We start from the raw sequence: 21,513 nt of genomic DNA, 5'->3' as shown, positions 1-21,513 counted from the left end.
AAAGCCTTTTTTAAAAAAGGTACTTTTATTTTATGGTCATTGGTGTTCTGCCTGTATGTATGTCTGTGTGAGGGTGTCAGAAGTTCTGGAACTGGAGTCACATTTGTGAGTCACCACGTGAATGCTGTGAATTGAACCTGGACCCTCTGGAAGAGAGCCAGTGTTCTTAACCACTGAGCCATTTTGCCATCCCCGGTTCCCAAAGCCTTTGAGAGCTCTCTGCTTTACCACCATTGCCTATTTTACAGTAATAATCCAATACTCTTCAACAGAAGAGTAGCTAAAGGCAAAATCAACCAAAAGGCAACATTCAATGACTCAAAAGAACCCCAAATGGCTCAAAAGATCCCAAAGGCAAGCAGGAAGGCAAAAGTTGATCAGGGAGAGACTTACCAAGGGTCAGATTTTCTGAGAATCCAAAAGAAAAAAAAATCCAAACTCATTTTCCTGCTACATTGGGTAGAGGGAAGCAGCGGCTGATGCCACTGCAATGGAAAGAGTAAATGATTCCAGAGAATCTAGAAACTTCCATTTTTCCTTTCCTCTCTACCTAGGGTCAGTTCGATATGAGTGGCAAACACCCCCAAATTATCCCTCATGAATGCTGTTTTGTTAGGGGTTTCACAACCTGTGCCCCACGTCAGGTCCAGCTACTCACCCTCAATAAGCCACTTAAAAGTCGGAAGCACGCCAGGTGTGGTGTCAACCAACACTCAGGGAGGTAAGAGCAGGAGGCTCTCTGTGAATTTGAGGCCAGCCTGGTCTACAGAGCCCATTCCAGACCAGTCAGGACTACACAGAGACCTTATCCCCAAAGTCACTCCCACACAAAGTGGAAAACAGTAAAAGGAGATTTATTCAATGTGACCGCACTGGGAAGACGGACTAATCTCTCAAGTCTGTCTTTGGAGTCCTGAAATGAGATCAAATTTTTAAACAGGGGACCAAGGATTCACACATCTAAGCAGTCCAGGTCAAGGTGTGGCCCCGCCCACCACTGACCCATCATTGGTTGTCTTCATACTTCCTGTAAGATGGTCCCACCAGCTGTCTTTCTGAGAGAAGTTCCCCTTCTGGGGACTTTAGAATGAGATTCCTAGCAGAGATGATCATCTTAGCGGGTCCATTGTTTCAACAGTCTGGTAATCAGATTGAGAGACACAAGTGTCTCTTTTCTTGAAATAGCTTCATTTCTGCCAGAGCCATTAGAGGTTCAGTCTTCAGTACCACAAAAAGTAAAATAGTATAGCTAAGATTTGTCAAATGTCCAAACTCAGCTGTGAGAAGGCTCCATCCACCTCTTTCCTTGCTCCCCGTTAGAATGAACCCCTAATAAAACTGAAATTACACCAACCTACGAATTCTGCTCAAAAGAATACTTTTTGTACTAAAAATTAGTATTTCCAGGGGGCTGGAGAGATGGCTCAGTGGTTTAGAGCATTGCCTGCTCTTCCAAAGGTCCTGAGTTCAATTCCCAGCAACCACATGGTGGCTCACAGCCATCTGTAATGAGATCTGGCCTGCAGGCATACACACAGACAGAATATTGTATACATAATAAATAAATATTTTTTAAAAAAATAAAAATAAATAAAAATTAGTGTTTCCAAAATGAGAACTATAGTATAGAACTAATAGGGCTAAAAGGAAATGTGGCTTAACAAAGGGGCCACTGTCCTCGGGCCCCAAAGTATCCCTGACCCAAAGAATTACAGAGTTAAAAGGAAAGTCTAATTCTTCCATTACAGGAATAATGGAATTGACCTTCTCTGTGTTCAACAATCAAGGCTTAAGGGTCAAAGTAAAAAAAAAAAAGATAAAAGTGTTAAAAATAGGGGGCTGGAGAGATGGCTCAGTGGTTAAGAGCATTGCCTGCTCTTCCAAAGGTCCTGAGTTCAATTCCCAGCAACCACATGGTGGCTCACAACCATCTGTAATGAGGCCTGGTGCCCTCTTTAGGCATGCATGTAGACAGAATACTGTATACATAATAAATAAATAAATGTTTAAAAAAAGTGTTCAAAATAAATAAATAATAAATAATAAATAAATAAAAGGCTAATATTTTGGTCCTCACTCTCCCTGCTCAGCCAGAGTCCAGAGATTGTCCTGGAACTAGCTCTGGTTGTCCTGGAACTAGCTCTGTAGAGCAGGCTGACCTCAAACTCAGAGATCCAACTGCCTCTGCCTTCTGAGGGCTGAGATTAAAGGCATGTGCCACCACAGCTCGGTTGTCCTGGCTGATCTTAAACTTGCTGTGTAGTCAAGGAATGCTGGGAGTACAGTTTTTGTGACAACAAGCGGAGTTTAAACAGTGTGAGGAATCGAATCCAGGGCTTCATGCATGCCCGACAAGCAACCACCAATTGAGCTACATCCCTAACCTGTAAAAGGTTTTGCTTTTGTTTCTGTTTTGTTTTGTGACAGAGCTTCACTATGTAACCTGGGCTGGCCTGGAACTCACAAAGAGCCATCTGCCTCCACCTCCACTGTCATTAAAGGTGTGTGCTACCTGGAAGCCGCTGAGTGCTTCACTGGCCTCTCCAAAGGTGGTTCTTATGTGGTTCTGAGTAATACCATCATGGATCACAAGGAGGATGAGGGCTGCTCGGCAACCAGGCCCTGTGTGGACGGGTGTCCTCCTCCATATACCCCTCAGGCTCACAATGGCTCTCGTGTCTTTTCTGGTATCCTCCTCACTGTGTTTGTCTTTGAAGTCTCCTACGTGGAGCACTATAGAGAACACTCTGGGAGGGACGGAGGAGGGAGGCCCTTCGCAAAAAGCAGGAGGACTGGACCAAGAAGGGGCTCTGTTGGTATGAGATCCAAGATGCCACTTTCTTTGACCTCCCTTTCCTGATCTTTGCCTTCCCATTGGCTTTTGTCTTTGGCTTTCAACTTTAATTGGGAAAAGGGGGTGGAGGGAACCAGAGCAAGAAACCTGCCTTTCTTGACCTCTGACTATTGATCTTGGGTTGAATTGACTACTCTAGTGGTGTTCTCTTGGATCTCTTTGTACCCCACCTCCAGCTTAGTCGGTGATCAACCCATCCCTCTCCTATAGTCCAGAAAAAGAAGCTGGCCAAGAAAGAGACCCCAGGATGATTCTGGAAAATCAGAAATTTAAGTGCTTTTCATGGTCTCCTGGGAATCTACTTGTTTCTAGAAGTTGCCTTCCTGATTTCAACTTCCACAACATTTGCTTTGCTCTTATCCAGAAGCCCCGAGCAAAGATGTCGCCGTCCACACGTTTGCATGATGGGGCGCTTCCTCTGTAACCTTTGAATGGTGCAAGATGACTGTCTGCTGCCAAAAGAGTAACCTGCGGGGCTTGCATGGAACCTGTCTTTCTGCGCTTTCCCAAGAAACTGCTGAGACTTAATGGCCCAGCAGATGCTAGGGATGTCGCTCAGTGGTAGAATGCTGGCATGCCAAAGTCACCAGGTTTAGTCCCCAGCTTTGCTGTCTTTCTGTGTCCCCCTTCTATGCCAAGAAAGAAGTTTGTGAAAGACTGACATTTTTCTCAGGTCTGTTCCACACCACTTTTGTCATGTGGGGTCAAGAAAACAACGCTCTTGAGTTGAGTTGAGGAATGTGTTCCTGAGTCCATATTTATCTGGGGTGTGACCTTGGGGGAAGGTGCTCTACAGGCAAATGGAAGAGTAAATAATTTGCCCTGGGGTGAATGTGTGGGTGTTTGCTACCACATCCAGCTTGACATAAAAGGGTTTTAAAACACATTTTTATATTTATTTTATGTGTGTGGGGTGTATCACCTGCATATATGTCTGGGCACAACGTGCTCGTCTAGTGCCCATGGAGGTCAGAAGAGAGTATATATAGAAGAGGGTGCAGGACTCCCTGGATCTGGGGTTACTGGTGGTTGTGAGGCACCAAGTGGATGCTGGGAACCAAACGCAACTCCTCTGCAAAAGCTGTAGGTGCCCTTAAATGCTGAGCCATGTCTCCAGTCCTCAGTATAACAGCTTTAATAAAGAGGGCTAGTGAGTTAGCTCAGCCAGTAAAGGCGCCTCCTACCAAGCCTGACTACTGGAATTCAAGCCCTAGGTCCAATTCCTGGAAGCTGTCATCCAGCCTCCACACTAACACCATGGACCAAGAATCAACACGAAACACACATAAAATAAAATTTGTTTAAAATTTATACTTGCTGAGTGGTGGCGGTGGTGGCGGCTGGTGTAAGCCTTTAATCCCAACAGAGGCAGGTGGGTCTCTGAGTTCAAGGCCAGCCTTGTTTACTGCGTGAATTCCAGGACAGCCAGTCAGGGCTACACAGCAAAATCCTGTCTCAAAAACACCAAAACCAAAGTAAAAAGTTAAAAAATAAATAATAAAGTAAAAAGTTTATACTTTTTATACATGGTGGGGGCTGGAGTCAGTATTCAGAACTGCATAAAAACCAGGCACGGTTGTACAAGACTGCAATCCTCGAACTCTGAAAGTTGACCCAAGAGGAATTCAGTCATCTCAGCTACATAGCAAATATGAGGCCAGTCTAGACTACTACTGTGTATGAAAAGGTCACCCATACTATTCCCAAAACAAACTGGGCTCTTGTTATTAGTTTTTTGAAAAGTGTGTATTCTCTGCCACCCTTTTTCACACGGTTTTTAAGCATTTATCTCGGGCCATTCTTATCACAAGGCCAGACCGTTCAAATCAGGAATGCAGCAGCTCCCGGGGAAACAGCCCACTCCTCCAGGACCAAAACACTTGGGCAGAGAAAACATCTTTCAAGACTGGACGTAGAGCTGAACAACTGTAATCCTTGCACTCAGGAGGCAGAGGCAGGAGGATCATTGCAAGTTCTAGGACAGCCCAATATCTGAGGTAAGTTCCATGTTAGCCAGGGCTACATGGCAAGACCCTGTCTCAAAAAAAAGAAAGAGAGAGAGAGAGAGAAAGAAAGAGGAAAAAGAAGGGTACCCATAGCTAATGAAAAACAAGTAGACCCCCCAACCTTCTCCTAGTAAATCCTGAACGAGAAAAAGAGGGTGGCGTGGTGACACAGGCCTGAATCTCCAACAGGAAGGAGGGTGTGGCAAGAAGATTTTCGGTTCAGAGCCAGCCTGTACTGTGTAAAGAGATCTGTCTCAAAAAAAAGTAGAAGGAGAAAAATGTGTCAATCACACCTCTCTAATCCCAACACTTGGGAGTATAGGGCAGGACTGAGTTCATGGTTATCAAGGGCATAGGGAGTTCCAGCTACACATGGGCTACAATGAGATTTTGTTGGGGGTGGCGTAAAAGGGACTCTTTGTTTTACAGAACTGGCCTGGTATCTCACTCAGAGCTGCTCCCTCTCCATTCCTGTTTCCCTGACCCCTGCCCCCCCCTTGTGAAATTCATATTTGCTTGAAGTGCCCCTTTCTCTGATTTTACTTCATTCTAATTGCCATTAAGTTGGAAGGACACCCCCGCCCCGTGCCTAGCAACAGCTATTTTAATGTATTTTTTTGTACTTTTCTAGTTTAGAAAATGTTTTGGAACCTTGTATGGTGGACCGTAACTTTAATCCCAGCTTTTGGGAGGCAGAGGCAGGCAGATCTCTGGGTTCGAGGCCAGCCTGGTCTACAGAGTGAGTTCCAGGGCAGCCAGGCTGTTACACAGAGCAACCCTGTCTTGAAAAACCAAAAAAAAAAAAAAAAAAGGAAGGAAAGAAAGAAAGAAGGAAGGAAGGAAGAAAAGAAATGTTTTGGAAAATGAATTGTTGTACTAACTTGACACAAATCACCTTTTATAGCAGGTATGGTGGGGTAGACCTCTAATTATAGCATCTGGGAAGTGCAGGCAGAAGCATCAGGAGTTCAAAGCCAGCCTTGACTGAAGAGTGAATTTGAAGTCTGTCTGTGTTATGAGACCTTGTCTCAAAACAGAAAAGTGACTTAGACTGGACAGATGATGGTAATACAAAAATGTCTCTGTCTAGCTTTTCTTTCTCGATCTTAATGGTAGGTAGTCCCTCTTGAAAACACTTCAGTGTAAGGATGGAAGAGCTCTGGTTCCCAAAGTTATTTCTAGCTAAGAAGTTTTGACTAACAGACATATCCCTAATTTGAAATTCTTTCAATGATGTCTCTTTCTCAATTTTTTTCTCGCCTGATAAAGAGCAAGACCTGTGGGTCTTGGTCACTGTTATTTGAATGGTGACACTGGAAGACGACCTTTTGAGAGCGGGACAGGATTGACATTGTCGAGTGTCAAGCAGTATTGGCATGTACTTCTTCACTTGGTAATTTAGCAAAGATTGGAGGTAGGGAATAGAGGAGGCTTGTGATACAAAAATGCATATTGAAAATAAAGACCTGGGGCTAAAGAAATGGCTCAATGGTTAAAGCACTTGCTACTTTAGTGGAAAACCAAAGCTCAGTTGCCAGCATTCACATCAGGTGGCTCACAACTGGCTGTAATTTCAGTATTAGGGGATCCAACACCCTCTTCTAGCCCCTGTATGCACAGGGTATACACACACACACACACACACACACACACACACACACAATTTAAAAATCTAAAATAAATAAAATACCCAGAATTATCAGGGTCAGAGCTTAGGCCCAGGCAGCCCAAACAATCCAGGTTCAATCAACGTGTCAACTAGAGGGACAAGGGTGATTTATTCAACATGGCCACGTTGGTAAAAGAATAAGGAGGTCTAGCAACCTTATCTCCATCCCCTATCCCCAATTCTTCTACCCCCCCCCCCAAGTCTGTTTTCCAGGGTCCTGAAAGAGGTTTAGGTTTAAACAGAATGCAAGAGTATACATAACTAAGCAGTTCTGGTCAAAGGTGTGGTACTGCCCACCAATGAATGACACGTGACTGACTGACTGACTATCTTGGCTCTAGTCTGTTTGACAAGGTGGTTTGATAAGCTGTCAGAATTATGTGAATCTCTTTCCAGGAGACAAACTCCCCCTTTAGTTGGCACTAGAGTTCTAGCCTTTTCCTTCTAGAGTGAGCATTCTGGGAAAATTGTAGTTTCTTTGACTCTATTTTCTCAATAGCCTGCCAGTAGAAGGAAGGGCACAAACGACTCTCCTTAGAATATCTCAGGTCTTGCCAGGCTAATTACAGTCAGGGTATAGTGCTTGCATACCTATAGCCCCAGCGCTCTCGAGACTGTGCTTGAGGCCAATCTGGACTCCATTGAGATCTTGTCTCAAAAAAATAATAGTGATAACCATAATGGCTTCTCTTCAGTGTCTTTGCTTTTTACAGAAATAATTGTTTCAAAAAATACACAGAAGCAAAGGGAAGAAAATTTGGTTACTGCACAGAATGTTGATATGTTAACATATATTTTTCTGTTTTACTTTTAATGTTGAGGCTTGAATCTCAAAAATTCTAAGCCACAGCTCTATCACTGAGCTACACCCCGTAGTCCTAGTTTTGTATATGCATGCTCATTCTCTTGGTTTTCTGAGACAGGGTTTCTCTGTGTAACAGCCCTGGTTGTCCTGAAACTCATTCTGTAGACCAGGCTGGGCTCGAACTCACTGAGATCCACTTGCCTCTGTCTCCAAGTGCTGGGATTAAAGGTGTGTGCCACCACCACCCAGCACATGTTCATTCCTAATTTTGTAAAAAAAATCTGAAGTAAAGTCGTTCTCTACTTACTACTTGTAACCAGCTAGTTTCACTTTGTTTTCTTTTTCTTAAAAAAACCCACATATTTATTTGTGTAATTTATATTATAAATTAGAAATGAGCTCAAAGATGGAAGAATCTGGGCTGGAGAGATGGCTCAGCAGTTAAGAGTACTGGCTGCTCTTCCAGAGGACCTGGGTTCTTTTCCTAGCACCCATATGGTGGCTCACAACCATCTGTAACCCCAGTTCCAGGGGATACAATGTCTTCTTCTGGCATTTGAAGATACCAGACATACATGCAAAACACCTGTACACATAACAATAACAAAAATAAATCTAAAATAACCCTTTAAAAAAAAGTAGAGTTCAGGCAAGGCAGCACACACCTTTGATCATAGTAGAGGGGGACACAGGGGCAGGCTGATTTCTGTGAATTCAAAGCTAGCCTAGTCCACATAGAAAGTTCCAGGCCAGCCACAGCCACATAGGGAAATCTTGTCTCTAAAACAAAAGAAAAAAAACTTAGAAAAAGGAAGAATTCAAGAGCTATAAGAACCATTGGTGACTGTATATAGGGTTGGTTAGCTTTGACCTGACATCAAAGAGATGTGTTCTATTAGAAAAGATGAAAACAAACAGTATAGACCACTGGGAAGAATACCAAGACAAATAGAACATTCGTGTATCAGTTACTTTATTCATTGCTATGGCCATTTTAAACAAGATTTATTTTTATGTGTATGAGTCCTTTGCCTGTGTATGTAACATGTGGTGCCTACAAAGGTGAGACATAGGCATTAGATCCCCTGGAAGTGGGATTACAGACATTTGTGAGCCCCTGTGTGGGTGCTGGGAATTGAACCCAGGTCCCCACTTTTTTGTTGTTTGAAACAAAATTTCATATATTCAAGGCTGGTCTCAAACTCACTATGTAGCTAAAAATGACCTTGAACTTCTGATACTCCTGCCTTTAACCAGAGTACAGAGATTACATTTGCCACTATGTCCTTCTCTGTGTTATTTTCTTTATCATTAAATAATGACAACAAATAGTACATTGAATTGGCTGTTGCAAACCAGCCACCCTACTGGGCTGTAAGGCATTAGACATACTCAACCTTCCCTTCCCAGCCTCTAATGACCATTATTCTAGTCCTTCTATGTAATCAACTTCTTTCCCCTTCTAAGGAACCATCGGTGCTTGGTGTTTAAAGAAGTGGATATGCTAATCACCTCAATTCAACCATCGTGCATTATGTGCATGTATCAAATGACCGTGCTGTGCCATAAATATGTATAATGGTTATGTCTTGATTAAAAATAATTCTTGAGATAATAACCAACAGTTTTAGTCTGGAGTCAAACACATGACTCCTTGGTCAGGTTTTGGTTGCTTCTTTCTGTGGTGGCGCTACTGAAGTGAGTCCTATTCTATAGCACTCCTCCGGTGAGCTCCAGTCTCAGAGAGACCCAGATAGCCTGAGTGCTACGGCTTGAGTCAAACAGAGGCTCCAGAACCTCAAAGGATGCCAGGAGGGAGAGGGAACCATCAAGGAAGGATTCCAGGAAGAGAGGACATTGGCATGGGTCTCAAATGGAAGCCTGACAGAGAAGTCGCTTCAACCCGGACACCCCACCCCCGCCCGCACTGGGCTCCCCCAAGCCTAGCCTGGCCCCCGCTGATTCCCTTATCTATGCCTTCCCAGCTGCCTCCCTGCTGGCTGAACTGTGGCCACAGACTTCTGGGCCTGCACCCCCTCCACAGGGATGGGGGGAGGGAATGGGGTGAGGCCTGGCCTCAGAGGCACCCTACTCCCCACCCTTCATTTCCTTTACTGAGCAGTTGTCACCTCCAGGAATGAAGAAATGGGATGTGCGTCGAGCACCACACCATTTTATGGGACATGCCTCTAGCCTTCCCCTCCCAATGAGGCTTCCCCACAAACCTCGCCCCAGACTCAACCTCAGCCACTAACAATACTAAATAATGATGAGAATGATTGATTACGGAGCATACCGTCTATGGAGTATGGCGTGCCCAGCAGGCGCCGTGCAGACTAGTGACATTTGGTGTGGGGAAAGGAAAGTCTACAACCATAATCATTTTCCAGGGGAGGCAACTAAAGCCCAGAGGATGACTTGCCCAGAAATTAGGCAGGCAGGCAGTGTGAGAGTTGAGACGAGTACCACAGGACTTGGAAAGTGTCATTTCTGCGTCCCTACTGCAGTCTGGCAGGCAAGAGTGGTGATATACCACAAAGAATGCAATAGAATTAGCCAGGAAAAGTACTTAGCATAGTACATGCATTCTGCCAACCAATGCTGCTGCTCCTGATGGTCTATTTATTGGTATGTTCCTGCTGGTAAAAGTTGTAGCTGAATTGGGTGCTGGGAATACAGCAGTTGGCTAAGCACATGCCCAGTGTATGAAAGGCCCTCAGTTATATTCCTAGCATGGGGTGGGGGTGAGAACTGGAGGTTGTTCTTAGAACTGGAATGGATAATCATTTGTTTTAAGGCTGTGGGTATGGCTTAGTTGCAAAGCTCTTGCCTAACATGAGAGATGCATTAGGTTCCATCCCTAGCACTACAAAAAATAATAATAGTCGGCTGGCAGTGGTAGAACACGCCATAATCCCAGCACTGGGAGGCAGAGGCAGGCAGATCTCTGTGAGTTCGAGACCAGCTTGGTCTACAAGAGCTAGTTCCAGGACAGGCTCCAAAGCTACAGAGAAACCCTGTCTTGAAAACCCAAAAGAAAAAAAAAGATATAGATAGATAGATAGATCTTAGTTTAGAATTAAAATAGTGGGGCTGGAGAGATGGTTCAGCAGTTAAGAGCACAGACTGTTCTTCCAGAGGACCCAGGTTCAATTCTCAGCACCTACATGGCAGCTAACAACTGTCTATAACTCCAAGATCTGACACCCTCAGACATACATGCAGGCAAAACACCAATGCATATAAAATAAAAATAACTAGATTATAAAACAAGAATTAACATAGTGTAAGCCAACCCCTGCTATTTAGTATTAAAACCAGCATTAAAGCGCCTATCAACTTAGAGTTAGTATCAGTGTTCCTATTGGTGGCACTACAGCTAGCATCCACAGCAGAGCCAGTAGCGAAGCGAGTGAGTGGGACTAGCACTTGCATACAATAAGCACCCAGGAGACAAATCTCTACTTGGAGATTGCAGATTCACATGAGTACCCAATAAAAAATAGAATATTTGATATATTGAGAACTCAGATTAAAGTCAGTTGGATCAGTTCACATTCAAATTCATTTATTCTCCCCAATATGGAAGTAGCTATCCTGGTTACCCCATTACAGATGAGGGCATGGTGACTCATAAATAACTAATGCCGCCTAGGTCTCCCATCTAGTAGCTGGTTGGGTTGGAAGAGAGTGATGGGCTAGCTCCTGGTCCAGACTCTGTGGCCTTCCTTGGTAAACAAGGGTTCCCAAAGGAAAGGGGCACACAGCAGTTTAACACAAGCCTGCCGTTTTAAAAGCCTATGGGGACAATGGCTTTCAGAGAAACACAAGAAGATCAGCTCCTCTGGAACAGGCTGGTAGGCAGACTGACTGACCCTACTGACTCATGGCTTCGTCCTTGTCTTTCCCTTGATGGGTCTCAGTCTCCCCAAGTGAGAAATTTCTAGGGCTATGACAGAAAGTCTTATGAGAATCCAAATGCACTGTTGTGTGTGTGCGTGTGTGTGCGTGACACGATGACTTTTTATGCAGAAACGGTGCTCAGAATCTACTGACAGAGGTTTGTGTGGGTGTGAGGCACTAGTGGAGCGAGACAAGAAGATAAGGGTGGACTGTAAGCATCCAGTGACCAGGGCTGGAGAGCTGGCCCCTCAACGCAAGCTGACAGCAGAGCCACACAGATCACGTCAGCCACATCCTCACACCAAGGCCACCAGCATGGAGCATATCCTAGCTAGTTCCCCCTGGGAGTCATACTCTCAGACTCTGGCCCTGCGCATCTCTCTCCTTCTCTCCAACATTATTTTTTACCCCCGCCCCGCTTTCTTTTTCTGCCATTTCCAGGTTTTCCCTTCGTTTGCCTCCTGTCCAGCTCTGCCCCATCTTGTCTCTTTGACTCTCCCTACATGTTTAACATCTCAGGCTCTCTGAATCTCTCTCTTTCCTAGGTGCCCCTTGCCTCCTTCCACTTCTTTGTCTCTCCTTTATTTACGGCTGTCCCTCTGTCTCTTCTTTGCCATCTCCTGTTTATCTCTGTTCCTGCCTCTGCCTCTCTTTCACTTACTATCCGTCCCGTTGGTCATCTTATCCCAATCCTCAGGGACTCACAAAGGAGTCCACTCTAGGTGTCCCCTCAGTTTCCCGCCTCTAATGTATGGCGGGCAACAAGTTGAGGCACTGTCCCTGTGTGCATCCCCCACCCTGCCCCCCAACCCCAAGACAGCCTGTTACTGCGGCACTAACAGCCACAGTCGCCTCCATCTGATAAGACTTATCTGCTGCCCCAGAGCAGGCCAGAGCTGGCGTAAGCCCCAGGCACAAGCCCCAGACACTAAAGAAGTGTACCTCCACTCCGCTGCTCCTAGCCTAGTCCCCCAGGCTGGTCCATAATGGTGGCTTACAGGTTCTGGGAGAAACACTCCCAGATCTCTATAAACCTCATTCTTCTCACCTGCAAAATGGGTACAGCTATACCACTCCTCTCCCAGCATCCAGGAGGGCTCACACACATACAGGTCCAGTCCACACATAGCCTGGCACAGAGTAGGAGCTTTGCTAGTGGTGAGTGAAACTTATATTTAATATTGCCATGTATCTTGACTAGAGCTCACTTGACTAGACACTGGACTCCATAGAAGTCAAAGGCGAACTAGATCCAACAATCTACAGGATAGACAGGAAGGGTGGAGGGAGTACAAGTGCCTAAGAGGTCCCCCACAAGAAGGAGGCACACTCCCTCCCCTGCACCGCCCCACCCACTGGGGCACCAGCCACTCCCTGGGGAGGAAAGAGGAGGGAGAAGGTAGGTGGGTGGGAAGGAGGGCGGGCTGGCAAGAGGGAGGGAGGAAGGGAGCCTCAAAGGCCAAGGCCAGTGAGGACACCCCTTGGGATCTCAGAGCTCCACCACATCACTAAGGTGGCTGAACCCTCGCATCAACCATCCCAGGTCAGTCTCAATTCCCAAAGAGCCTCCAGCAAGGCAACCCCAGCCTGCTGCCCAAGCCTGCTCCAGGCTTTCTGACCCACATCTTGTCCCTAAAATGTGGGTCATCCCCAAATTCCTCCACAGCTTCCCAGACTTCTGCTTCCAACCTCCATCTCTCCCCCAAACCCTTCCTCTGTCTGCCCCAACTTCGCTCCATTCCTTCTAAGACGCCTATGTCCTCTGACCCCTTAGCGCTCTCCTCATACTACCAGGCTACCATCCATAGATATCACCTCGCAAAAAAAACCAAAAAACTATGCCTTCATCCCCCAAGCTCTTATCTCTGTCCCAAATTGTATTTCTACTAATTGAAACTTGTCTCTGCCTCTCTGATCTCCTGAAGAAGAAAAACATTCACTTTGGCTTCTCCAGGTCTCACATTTCTACTCCCAAGTGAATACTTCTGTTTCTGCCCCCGTCTTTCTGGCTAACGGCACCTGTCTCTGGTCTGTTGAACCCTAGCTTTAACCCCCATCTTTGTCTTTCAGACCCCATGCCTGCTCCCTGGGTCTTCTCTCTGACCTCCCCAAATGGCCTCCTTCTCCTACTTCTTGGCCAAAATGTGTTCGTTACTTTAGACACTGAGTTTGCTCTCCCCAAATCTATTCTGTCATAGTGACCCTTGTGGCCATCTTCTATAAGCTCTAAGGTCTAACTGCTCACTGAATCCCACTCTTTCTGCGCCTTTTCTACCCCACCCCGTGTTGGCTTCTCCCACTCTTCCTGTGTTCCCAGAATTCATCTAGACACCAGCCACAGTCTGGTCTGCCCTCTCTCTCCTAAACCTAACAGCTGCCCAGGAAAAGACCTTGTCTCTCTCCCACTTTACCATGACCAACAGAACCTCTCTCTCCTTTAAAGTACATTTCTAACTTTGCAAACTTCATCCCTGATTCCCTAACCCCATCTGTTTCCCTAATCCAGTTTTGAACCCAAAATGTGTCTCTGAACTTTTAAGCTCAGCTCGACTTCTCAAACTCATGATTCCCTTTGCCTAAACTCCATAGCCATACCCAAACTTCTGACTTCAACTCCACCTTGGAGTCTGAAACTCTCCCTCTAGCCCCGAAGTACTACATCTGCTCCCCAGATCCTGCCTCAGTGCCTTTGGCCCCAAGGGACCCTTGCTGAGGCCTGGGCAAAGGCTGTTACCTGGGGTGAGGGGCTGGGCCCAGGGAGAGCTGTAGGTGCAGCTGCTGTGCCTCCTGGCTAGGGCAGTACTTTCTCTAGTGAGGCAGCTGATAAGGAGCTCTCATATCCCCCAGCCTTGAGATAAACTTTATCTCTGTCGGGAGAGTGATAACTGGGGTGGGGGGTGGGTCCTTGCTACAGGAGGGGTGGACAGCTCTGAACCCACCAAGGTAAGAGGTCCAGGGGCGGGCAGTGAGGCCGGAGATGGAGAACGGTGACAGAGAAAAGGATCAGGAGATGGAGTGACACAGAGAGGAGGGGCACAAAAAGAACCGGGGAACAAGAGACAGAGACACTGAGAGAAAAACCACTGAGGCATAAAACACACGAAGATGAAAGAGAAATAGAGACCCAAAGAAAAAGTTAGACAGAAAGAACAGCAGTGCCATCAGAGGAGAGGCGGAAGGAGGGCTGTGGACAGAAAATGAGAGAGAGACAGAAACAGAAAAGAGAGAGGGGAAAATGAAGGGAGAACGAGTCATGGAGAGTTAGAAACAATCATAAAGGAAGCAAAGGGAGGGAAGGCACACTGGTGGTCAAGACAGAGAGGAGACACTGCCCAAAAATGTGGGATTCTGAGGTCAAGGTGATGGTGGACACAATTATGAGCTGCCTTATCCCTAGCATGGTCCCCAACCCTGGGTTCAGCCCTTGCTGATCTACCCAATGGGTAGGGAAGGTGGTCTTGTCTTTAATCTGTCCCCCACTTCTCTGTACAGGGGCAGGGGTAGGCTCTTTGAGTCCTTTCCAAGCTGTGTGTAGTTAGGCACTGTGTGAGCTGTGGGAATAGTGCGTGAGAGTTCAAGGTCAGAGAAAGAAATGGGAGGAAGAGGCACTGGGAGGCAAAGAGATTCAGACTTGGAAAGACTGAAGAGACAGTTAGCGTATGAGTACAGGAGAAAGCAATAGTAACAGACACAGAAGGCAAGTCGAGAAAGATACAAAGACAAAGAAATTAAAAGATATTAGATATGGTCATACATGGATGGACAAAAGGAGGGCAGGACACACAAATTCATAAAAGCATAGAAAGAGGGGGCAAGATACACCCTAGACAGCTGGGGAGACAACTCAGTGAATAAATCATTTGCTGCATAAGTGTGAGGACCTGAGTTCAAATCCCCAGAATCCATGCTGATACAGTAGCATGCACATCAATAGCCTCAGCATACTTTTGGGGAAATGGGAGGTGGAGAATCTTGGGAAACTCACAGGCCTACCCTGGTGTATGCACACAGTAGAAAAATATGAAGGACCCCTGTCTTTAAAAAGGTGGAAAGTGAGGACCAACACCCATGTTTTCTGTCCTTCCCATATGTGTGTGCACATACCCGCCCCCCACTACATAAACACACAAAGATAAAATCTTTTTCTTCAAAGGTCCATCCTAGAAGCATAGCAAAATGTAGGGAAAACATAGTCAGCCCTGAAAGGAGACCCAGGGAGCCAGAGAGTTAAAGAGATAGACACGCAGTATAAGACAGAGGCAAAGGATCATCACTCAGCTCTTAGTGTACCACCTCCACTATAGCAGATGGGGAAACTGAGGTCGAGTGAGAGTGGTGTTCCTGAAACAGACCCTTTTCCCCAGAGGGAGGATACCAGGGTGGGAACACCTCCCACCTGTCACTCTCCTCAGAGGAAGCCAGTAGCTTTGGGGTGATTTCAAAAGTTGGGCGGGGATGGCAGAGATAAGAAGTGTGGAGGCAGGGGTACTGACCCCTCATAGAGCAGGGAGGAACTAATGGGGCCCTCTGTCTACAGACACAACTGAGGTGGGGGAGGGGGTAAAGCCGGAAACCACGGGTTTCTGAGAAAGTCAGATGGCGAGATACAACAGATAGGATGAAGTTGGGGAGCACAGAAGGGTGAACCCCAAGGTCCTGAGGGAGCTGTCAAGGGGTCCAAGGGACCTTGGTTGCACACTTTGCCTCCACAGAAGAAAGGAAGGAGAAGAGAGAATAAAAAGAGGAAATAGAAGGATGGGGGAAAAAGAGAGAAGAGAAGGCTCATGGGAGGAGGAGAAAGAGGAAGGTTGGAAGGTAGAGAGCAGAGTAAAAGAAGGAAGGAAAGAGGAGATACAGAAAGAGGAAGAGAAACATGGCACATGAGACAGGAAACAAGGAATGAAGAAAGAGATGGAGAAAGGAATGAGAGATGACAGTGGAAACAGGAAGGGGGAAGACAGAAGACATGGAGGTGAGAGAGGGAGGAGGAGGGACGGGGACAAGAGGAAGAGGAGGGAATAAAGGGTAGGAAGATGAGCAGTTGAGGATGGAGGGAAGAAAGGCAAGGGAGCCAATAGAGGAAATGGGGAAGAGCTCAAAGAAGATAGGTAGGAAGTGAGGCTGAAGGAGAGACAGAACGGCCTGAGAAGGGAGGAAGCGAAGAGGAAAAGAATCTGAGTGGTGGAAAGGAGAAATAGAGTCCTAGGTGACGACTTGGAGAAAAAGGATTTCCGTGTCTGACAACCCTTGCTGTCCTTACAGGTTAAACCCTAGTTTCTCCATGGATTTTCCCGGCCTGGGGGCCCTGGGGGCCTCAGAACCCCTGCCGCAGTTTGTGGATTCTGCCCTGGTGTCAACACCAGATTCAGGAGGGTTCTTCTCCTCAGGGCCTGAGGGTTTGGATGCAGCACCTTCCTCCACTTCCCCAAGCACAGGCACGGCTGCAGCCGCTGCGCTGGCCTACTACAGGGACACGGAGGCCTACAGACACTCCCCAGGTAACTGCTAGGTAGTTGCCTTAGCACTGGCTGGGGACTGGTAGGATTGCCACAGAGACCATTAGCCAGTTCACAATTCTACTAGGGGTCATCTTGGAAATAGAAGCCCTGTGTATGAATGTACTGACCCCTTCCCCCAGTACTCAGTACTTCCCCCAGCGACACCAGTACTCCTTTCTGTGTGCCCTACTGGAGGGACACTTTAAGAGGCAAGGTTGGCAGTATGTGTTAGCTCTCTTTGGTGACAGTAGTCATTGCAATCCCAGACAGAAAGGGAAGGACGGTGTTGTTATTGCTACAGTGACCAGAGGGACTTAGAACCCAGGAGTCATCTAGGAAATTATTGTGGCTGCATGGTGGAGGCGTACACTCTCAGCACTCAGGAGGCAGAGGCAGGAGGATCTCTGAGTTCGAGGCCAGCCTGGTCTACAGAGCTGGTTCCAGGACAGGTTCCAAAACTACAGAAAAACTCTTTCTTGGGAAAAAAAACAAAAACAAACTGTTGTGGGAAGATTGGAAACCTAGCTGCCATGTTGGGACTGATGGACACCATAACATTGATTACCCTTAGGTTTATTGCTCTCCTTCTCCCCCCCTCCACCCTGTACCCCTCCAACAGTCTTTCAGGTGTACCCGCTTCTCAACTGTATGGAGGGAATCCCAGGAGGCTCACCTTATGCTAGCTGGGCCTACAGCAAGACGGGGCTGTACCCTGCTTCAACTGTGTGCCCCAGCCACGAGGATGGCCCTCCCCAGGCCCTGGAAGACCCTGATGGGAAAGGCAGCACCACTTTCTTGGAAACCTTGAAGACAGAGCGACTGAGTCCAGACCTCCTGACCCTGGGGACTGCACTGCCGGCATCACTGCCTGTCAACAGCAGTGCTTATGCGGGGCCTGACTTTCCCGGTCCTTTCTTTTCTCCCACGGGAAGCCCTCTCGGTTCTGCAGCCTATTCTTCCCCCAAGTTTCACGGAAGCCTCCCCTTGGCCCCTTGTGGTGAGGCTCTCAAAAAAGACAGGGAGGATGAGTTGGGCTAGGTAGCTCAAGGCAAAGTTAAGCTTGAGTTAATGCTAAACTTTTCTCTGTTCACCTACCAGAGGCCAGAGAGTGTGTGAACTGTGGAGCAACAGCCACTCCACTGTGGCGAAGGGACAGAACAGGCCACTACCTGTGCAATGCCTGCGGTCTGTATCACAAGATGAACGGTCAGAACCGGCCTCTCATCCGACCCAAGAAGCGACTGGTAAGACCAGGGCTTAGCCTGACCTATGCAGATGAGTTCCAGCCCAGGACAAGAGGCCGTATTCTTCCCTCCTACAGGAACCCCTGCCCCAACTCATGTTTGTCTCCAACACATCGTATACTTGCCCTCATCCTCATCCTTTCCCCACGGGGGACACACCCACCCCTTTCCTATACAGGACCCTACTCTGATCTAGAACTCTCATCCTTTCCCTACCCTTTGAGGCTTCAAACAGAAACCCTGTTCTCAAATTTGTGTGAAAAACTTCACCCACATCCTTAAGTGGGCTTATTGCTTATGGTTCACATTGTAACCTCCTTGGATACCATCTTACGGAAGGCATGGCTTCACTGAAGTGGGCAAAAGGATTTTGTTTTCTGTGCTGGGCATGGAGTCCCAGGCCTCATGCATGCTAGGCAGGTACTCTACCGCATGATTACACCCCCAGCTCCGAGATTTCTGTAGCTTCCCGAGAAATTCTTTGTTTTACTTTGATTTTTTTTTTTGCTTGAAATGGGCTTTGTTATGTAGTCCTGGATGGCCTGGAACTATGTACACCAGACTGGTTTTGAATTTGTCACGATCCTCCTGTCTCTGTTTCCTAAGTGCCAGGAATGTAGGTATGAGTCACCACACCTGGCTTCTTTCAAAAGATTCAGATATGTGGCCAAAGTTGAAAACCAAAAATGGAAGGAGTCTCACACAGATTATAAAATAAAGTCCTTGGCAGACAGTGGTGGAGGAGGCAGAAGCAGGAGCTCTGTGAGTTCAAGGCCAGGCTGGTCTACAGAGCTAGATCCAGAATAGCCAGGACTACACAAAGAAACCCTGTCTCGAAAAAAACAAAATAACAATAATATTAAAATTAAGTAATTTCCTTATCCTAGATAGGAATACTTGCCTTCAGTGGGACTCCCACCCTTTTCTCAGGCCCTGTAAGCCTCTGTCCCCAACTTCTACTTTCCCAGAGCTCTGATCTCACACTTTTTGTCCCTCAGATCGTCAGCAAACGGGCAGGCACTCAGTGCACTAACTGCCAAACGACCACCACAACCCTCTGGCGGAGAAATGCCAGTGGAGATCCCGTGTGCAATGCCTGTGGCCTCTACTACAAGCTACACCAGGTGACACTCTCCTTCATGGTGCTTGCTGTCCTTCCTCCACTGTGGTGTCCTCATCCACCTTGAGCTCTCTTCCGCCCAGAGTCTTCCTCCTCTGCCGTCCCTTCCGCTTCTCTCAGCTTTCTCTTCTCACGATTTCTTTCTCTATTTGCTTCTCTTCACACTCATCCACTCTTCCCATCTCACGCCTCCTTTCTGTCCTTCCTCTCTCTCCCATTTCTCTTCTTGCCACCTCCACTACCTTTCCCTTCCATGTACTAAGTCTTGGGTACCTCTTGCCAGTCTAGGAGGATATTCCAAGTTCAGGGCCTCATGGCCACATGTTTCTCTACGCCAGCGACCCTGGGTACATCACCCTAGTCATTGAATTAATTCCCTATTCTTAAAACAGTGGGGTTGAGAGGATATCCTTAGCCCAGATATATACACACAAAGGGTTAGAGCTGGCAACCCTGTGATCTCCCTTTCTCCAGGTGAACCGACCTTTGACCATGCGGAAGGATGGAATTCAGACTAGGAACCGCAAGGCCTCTGGAAAAGGAAAAAAGAAGCGGGGCTCAAGTCTGGGAGGAGCAGGCGCAGCTGAAGGGCCAGCTGGTGGCTTCATGGTGGTAGCTGGTGGCAGCAGTGCTGGGAATTGTGGGGAGGTGGCCTCAGGCTTGACACTGGGCACCACAGGTACTGCCCATCTCTACCAGGGCCTGGGACCTGTGGTGCTTTCAGGACCTGTCAGTCATCTTATGCCTTTCTCTGGACCTCTGCTGGGATCGCCCGCAGCCTCTTTCCCCACAGGTCCTGTGCCGCCTACCACCAGCACCACTGTGGTGGCTCCCCTCAGTTCTTGAAGGTACACAAAATGTCCTAGGCCTTGCAGCAGAGGTGTTCCCCCCCCCTTTTTTTGAGACAGGATCTCTGTAGCCCAGGCTGACCATGACAAACTTCCTGATTCTCCTGCTTCTACCTCCCAAGTACTGGGATTATGGACATGTATGGCCATGTCTGACATTTTTTTTTCCTGTTTTTTGTTTTGTTTTGAGACAGGGTCTCACTCTGTAGCCCAGGCGGCTTTGAATTCACTATGTAGTCTAGGATAGACTCAAACTTGACATCCTCCTGCCTCAGTTCCTGCAAGCTGGGATTCCAGGCATCTGCCACCATGCCCATTTCTTCCTCCTCTTAGAGCCCAACCCTACGGGCCGCAGACATCACCTTGCCTGTACCTTCAAAGATTTTGTAAAATAAAACCACCAAAGACCTGAAACTAGAGCCACGAGTTTGTGTTTGGCTAAATAAATGTCAGTGTCTGGTAGGGGTGTGGAGTGGCGCCTGGGCTCTTTGACGACAGAATCTAACAGAAATGTGTGCATACATGAGCCTCGAGGAGTCTGCAGTATAACATTTCACAACTGAAAAATCACCATCCAAAAATGTAACCGCATACATGAAGTTTTGTGGACAGCATCCAGGTGGTTCCATGTGTCTTTGTAAGATGGTGTAGGACTGGTTAATTGTGGGGAAGGTGGTGTAAGATGGCAAGGGGCTTACCAAGCTGCAGGAGAACAGCACGTAGAAATGCGTGTACCGTGACAGGCGAGGAGACAGGTGAGGTTGGAGTTGCATGGTTGTGCATGACTCTGGATGATCACTGAGACAGTGTGACATCACAAACTGGGCACAGAATCTGATGAGTAAGCACCTTTGAGACACTGAGCAAGGACTGTGTACGAGGCCCAATGGTAAGGCTGTGACAATGTGCATCAATGAATTCTCTTGTTGCTGTTACAGAGGCCTGATAACAGTAACTTACACTGGGAAGAGTTTGGATTCCAATACATCACAGTAGAGAAAGCATTTTGGCAGCTCTCATGGGGGTGGGGACTACAGCAAGACTCTTCATGACAGAACAGAAAAGTAGAGTGACACTGGAAACAGAAGTGCTATGACCCACAAAGGTCACCGCAACCAGTCAGGCCTCACAGCCTTCCAGAATAGTGCCACCAGCTAAGGACCAAATGTTTAAAGATATGAACTTGTGTAGGACATTTCATTCTCAAACTTTACCAAGACGTGTGTCTCTCTAGAACATCTTCGTCGCTCTGGAAATGGCAATTCTTTCTCTGCCAGGGTCTAAATATGTACGGGTGCATGCACCATATAGAATGGGCCACATCACTGTGTGCCTTAGGGCTCACAATGGGAGCAGCTCTGTGTACATTCGTGGAGCTGTCAAATGCATACTTTCCCACTGTGAGTTAGGGACCCTCCTCCATGGGAACCTTCAGGAAAGGAAAGTGGGAAAGAGTGGATTACATTGAAAGCTCAAATGTGCTCCCTGAGCCTTCCTGGGAGGCATCTAGCCCTTAACTAAGCCTGCTGCTCTATAGGGAATGGGAAGAATGAACGGACTAAGCCT

General features: G+C 47.1%; 1 protein-coding gene and 1 long non-coding RNA gene across 12 annotated transcripts in view; one reads left to right on the top strand and one right to left on the bottom strand.

Annotated features, from left to right (window-relative positions):
• Positions 1 to 21,513, bottom strand: part of LOC125417818 (uncharacterized) — a 96,227-nt gene that overhangs the window by 58,997 nt on the left and 15,717 nt on the right. The window lies entirely within an intron of this gene.
• Positions 4,717 to 20,366, top strand: Gata1 (GATA binding protein 1). Of its 2 annotated transcripts, none has more exons than XM_085684376.2 (6): positions 4,717 to 4,851; positions 16,500 to 16,735; positions 17,355 to 17,732; positions 17,834 to 17,979; positions 18,978 to 19,103; positions 19,574 to 20,366. In XM_085684376.2, the coding sequence occupies exons 2-6, from the start codon at positions 16,519 to 16,521 to the stop codon at positions 19,943 to 19,945; spliced, it is 1,239 nt and encodes a 412-aa protein (XP_085540502.1). In that variant the 5' UTR covers positions 4,717 to 4,851; positions 16,500 to 16,518; the 3' UTR covers positions 19,946 to 20,366. The 2 variants fall into 2 exon arrangements, with proteins under 2 accessions (XP_085540502.1, XP_048317320.1); XM_048461363.3 differs by lacking the exon at positions 4,717 to 4,851 and adding an exon at positions 12,661 to 12,780.

Source organism: Myodes glareolus, chromosome X (genome assembly GCF_982192425.1).
Source record: "Myodes glareolus chromosome X, mMyoGla1.1, whole genome shotgun sequence".
NCBI classification, from domain to species: Eukaryota; Metazoa; Chordata; class Mammalia; order Rodentia; family Cricetidae; genus Myodes; species Myodes glareolus.
Note: the sequence above shows the minus strand (reverse complement) of the source record. Positions and strands in the feature narration are given on the sequence as shown.

Coding starts and splice junctions, on each gene's coding strand:
- Gata1 (XM_085684376.2), top strand. CDS start 16,519: ATGGATTTTCCCGGCCTGGGGGCCCTGGGGGCCTCAGAACCCCTGCCG. Junction 16,736..17,354: donor GGCCTACAGACACTCCCCAG/GTAACTGCTAGG, acceptor CCCCTCCAACAG/TCTTTCAGGTGTACCCGCTT. Junction 17,980..18,977: donor TCCGACCCAAGAAGCGACTG/GTAAGACCAGGG, acceptor TTTGTCCCTCAG/ATCGTCAGCAAACGGGCAGG.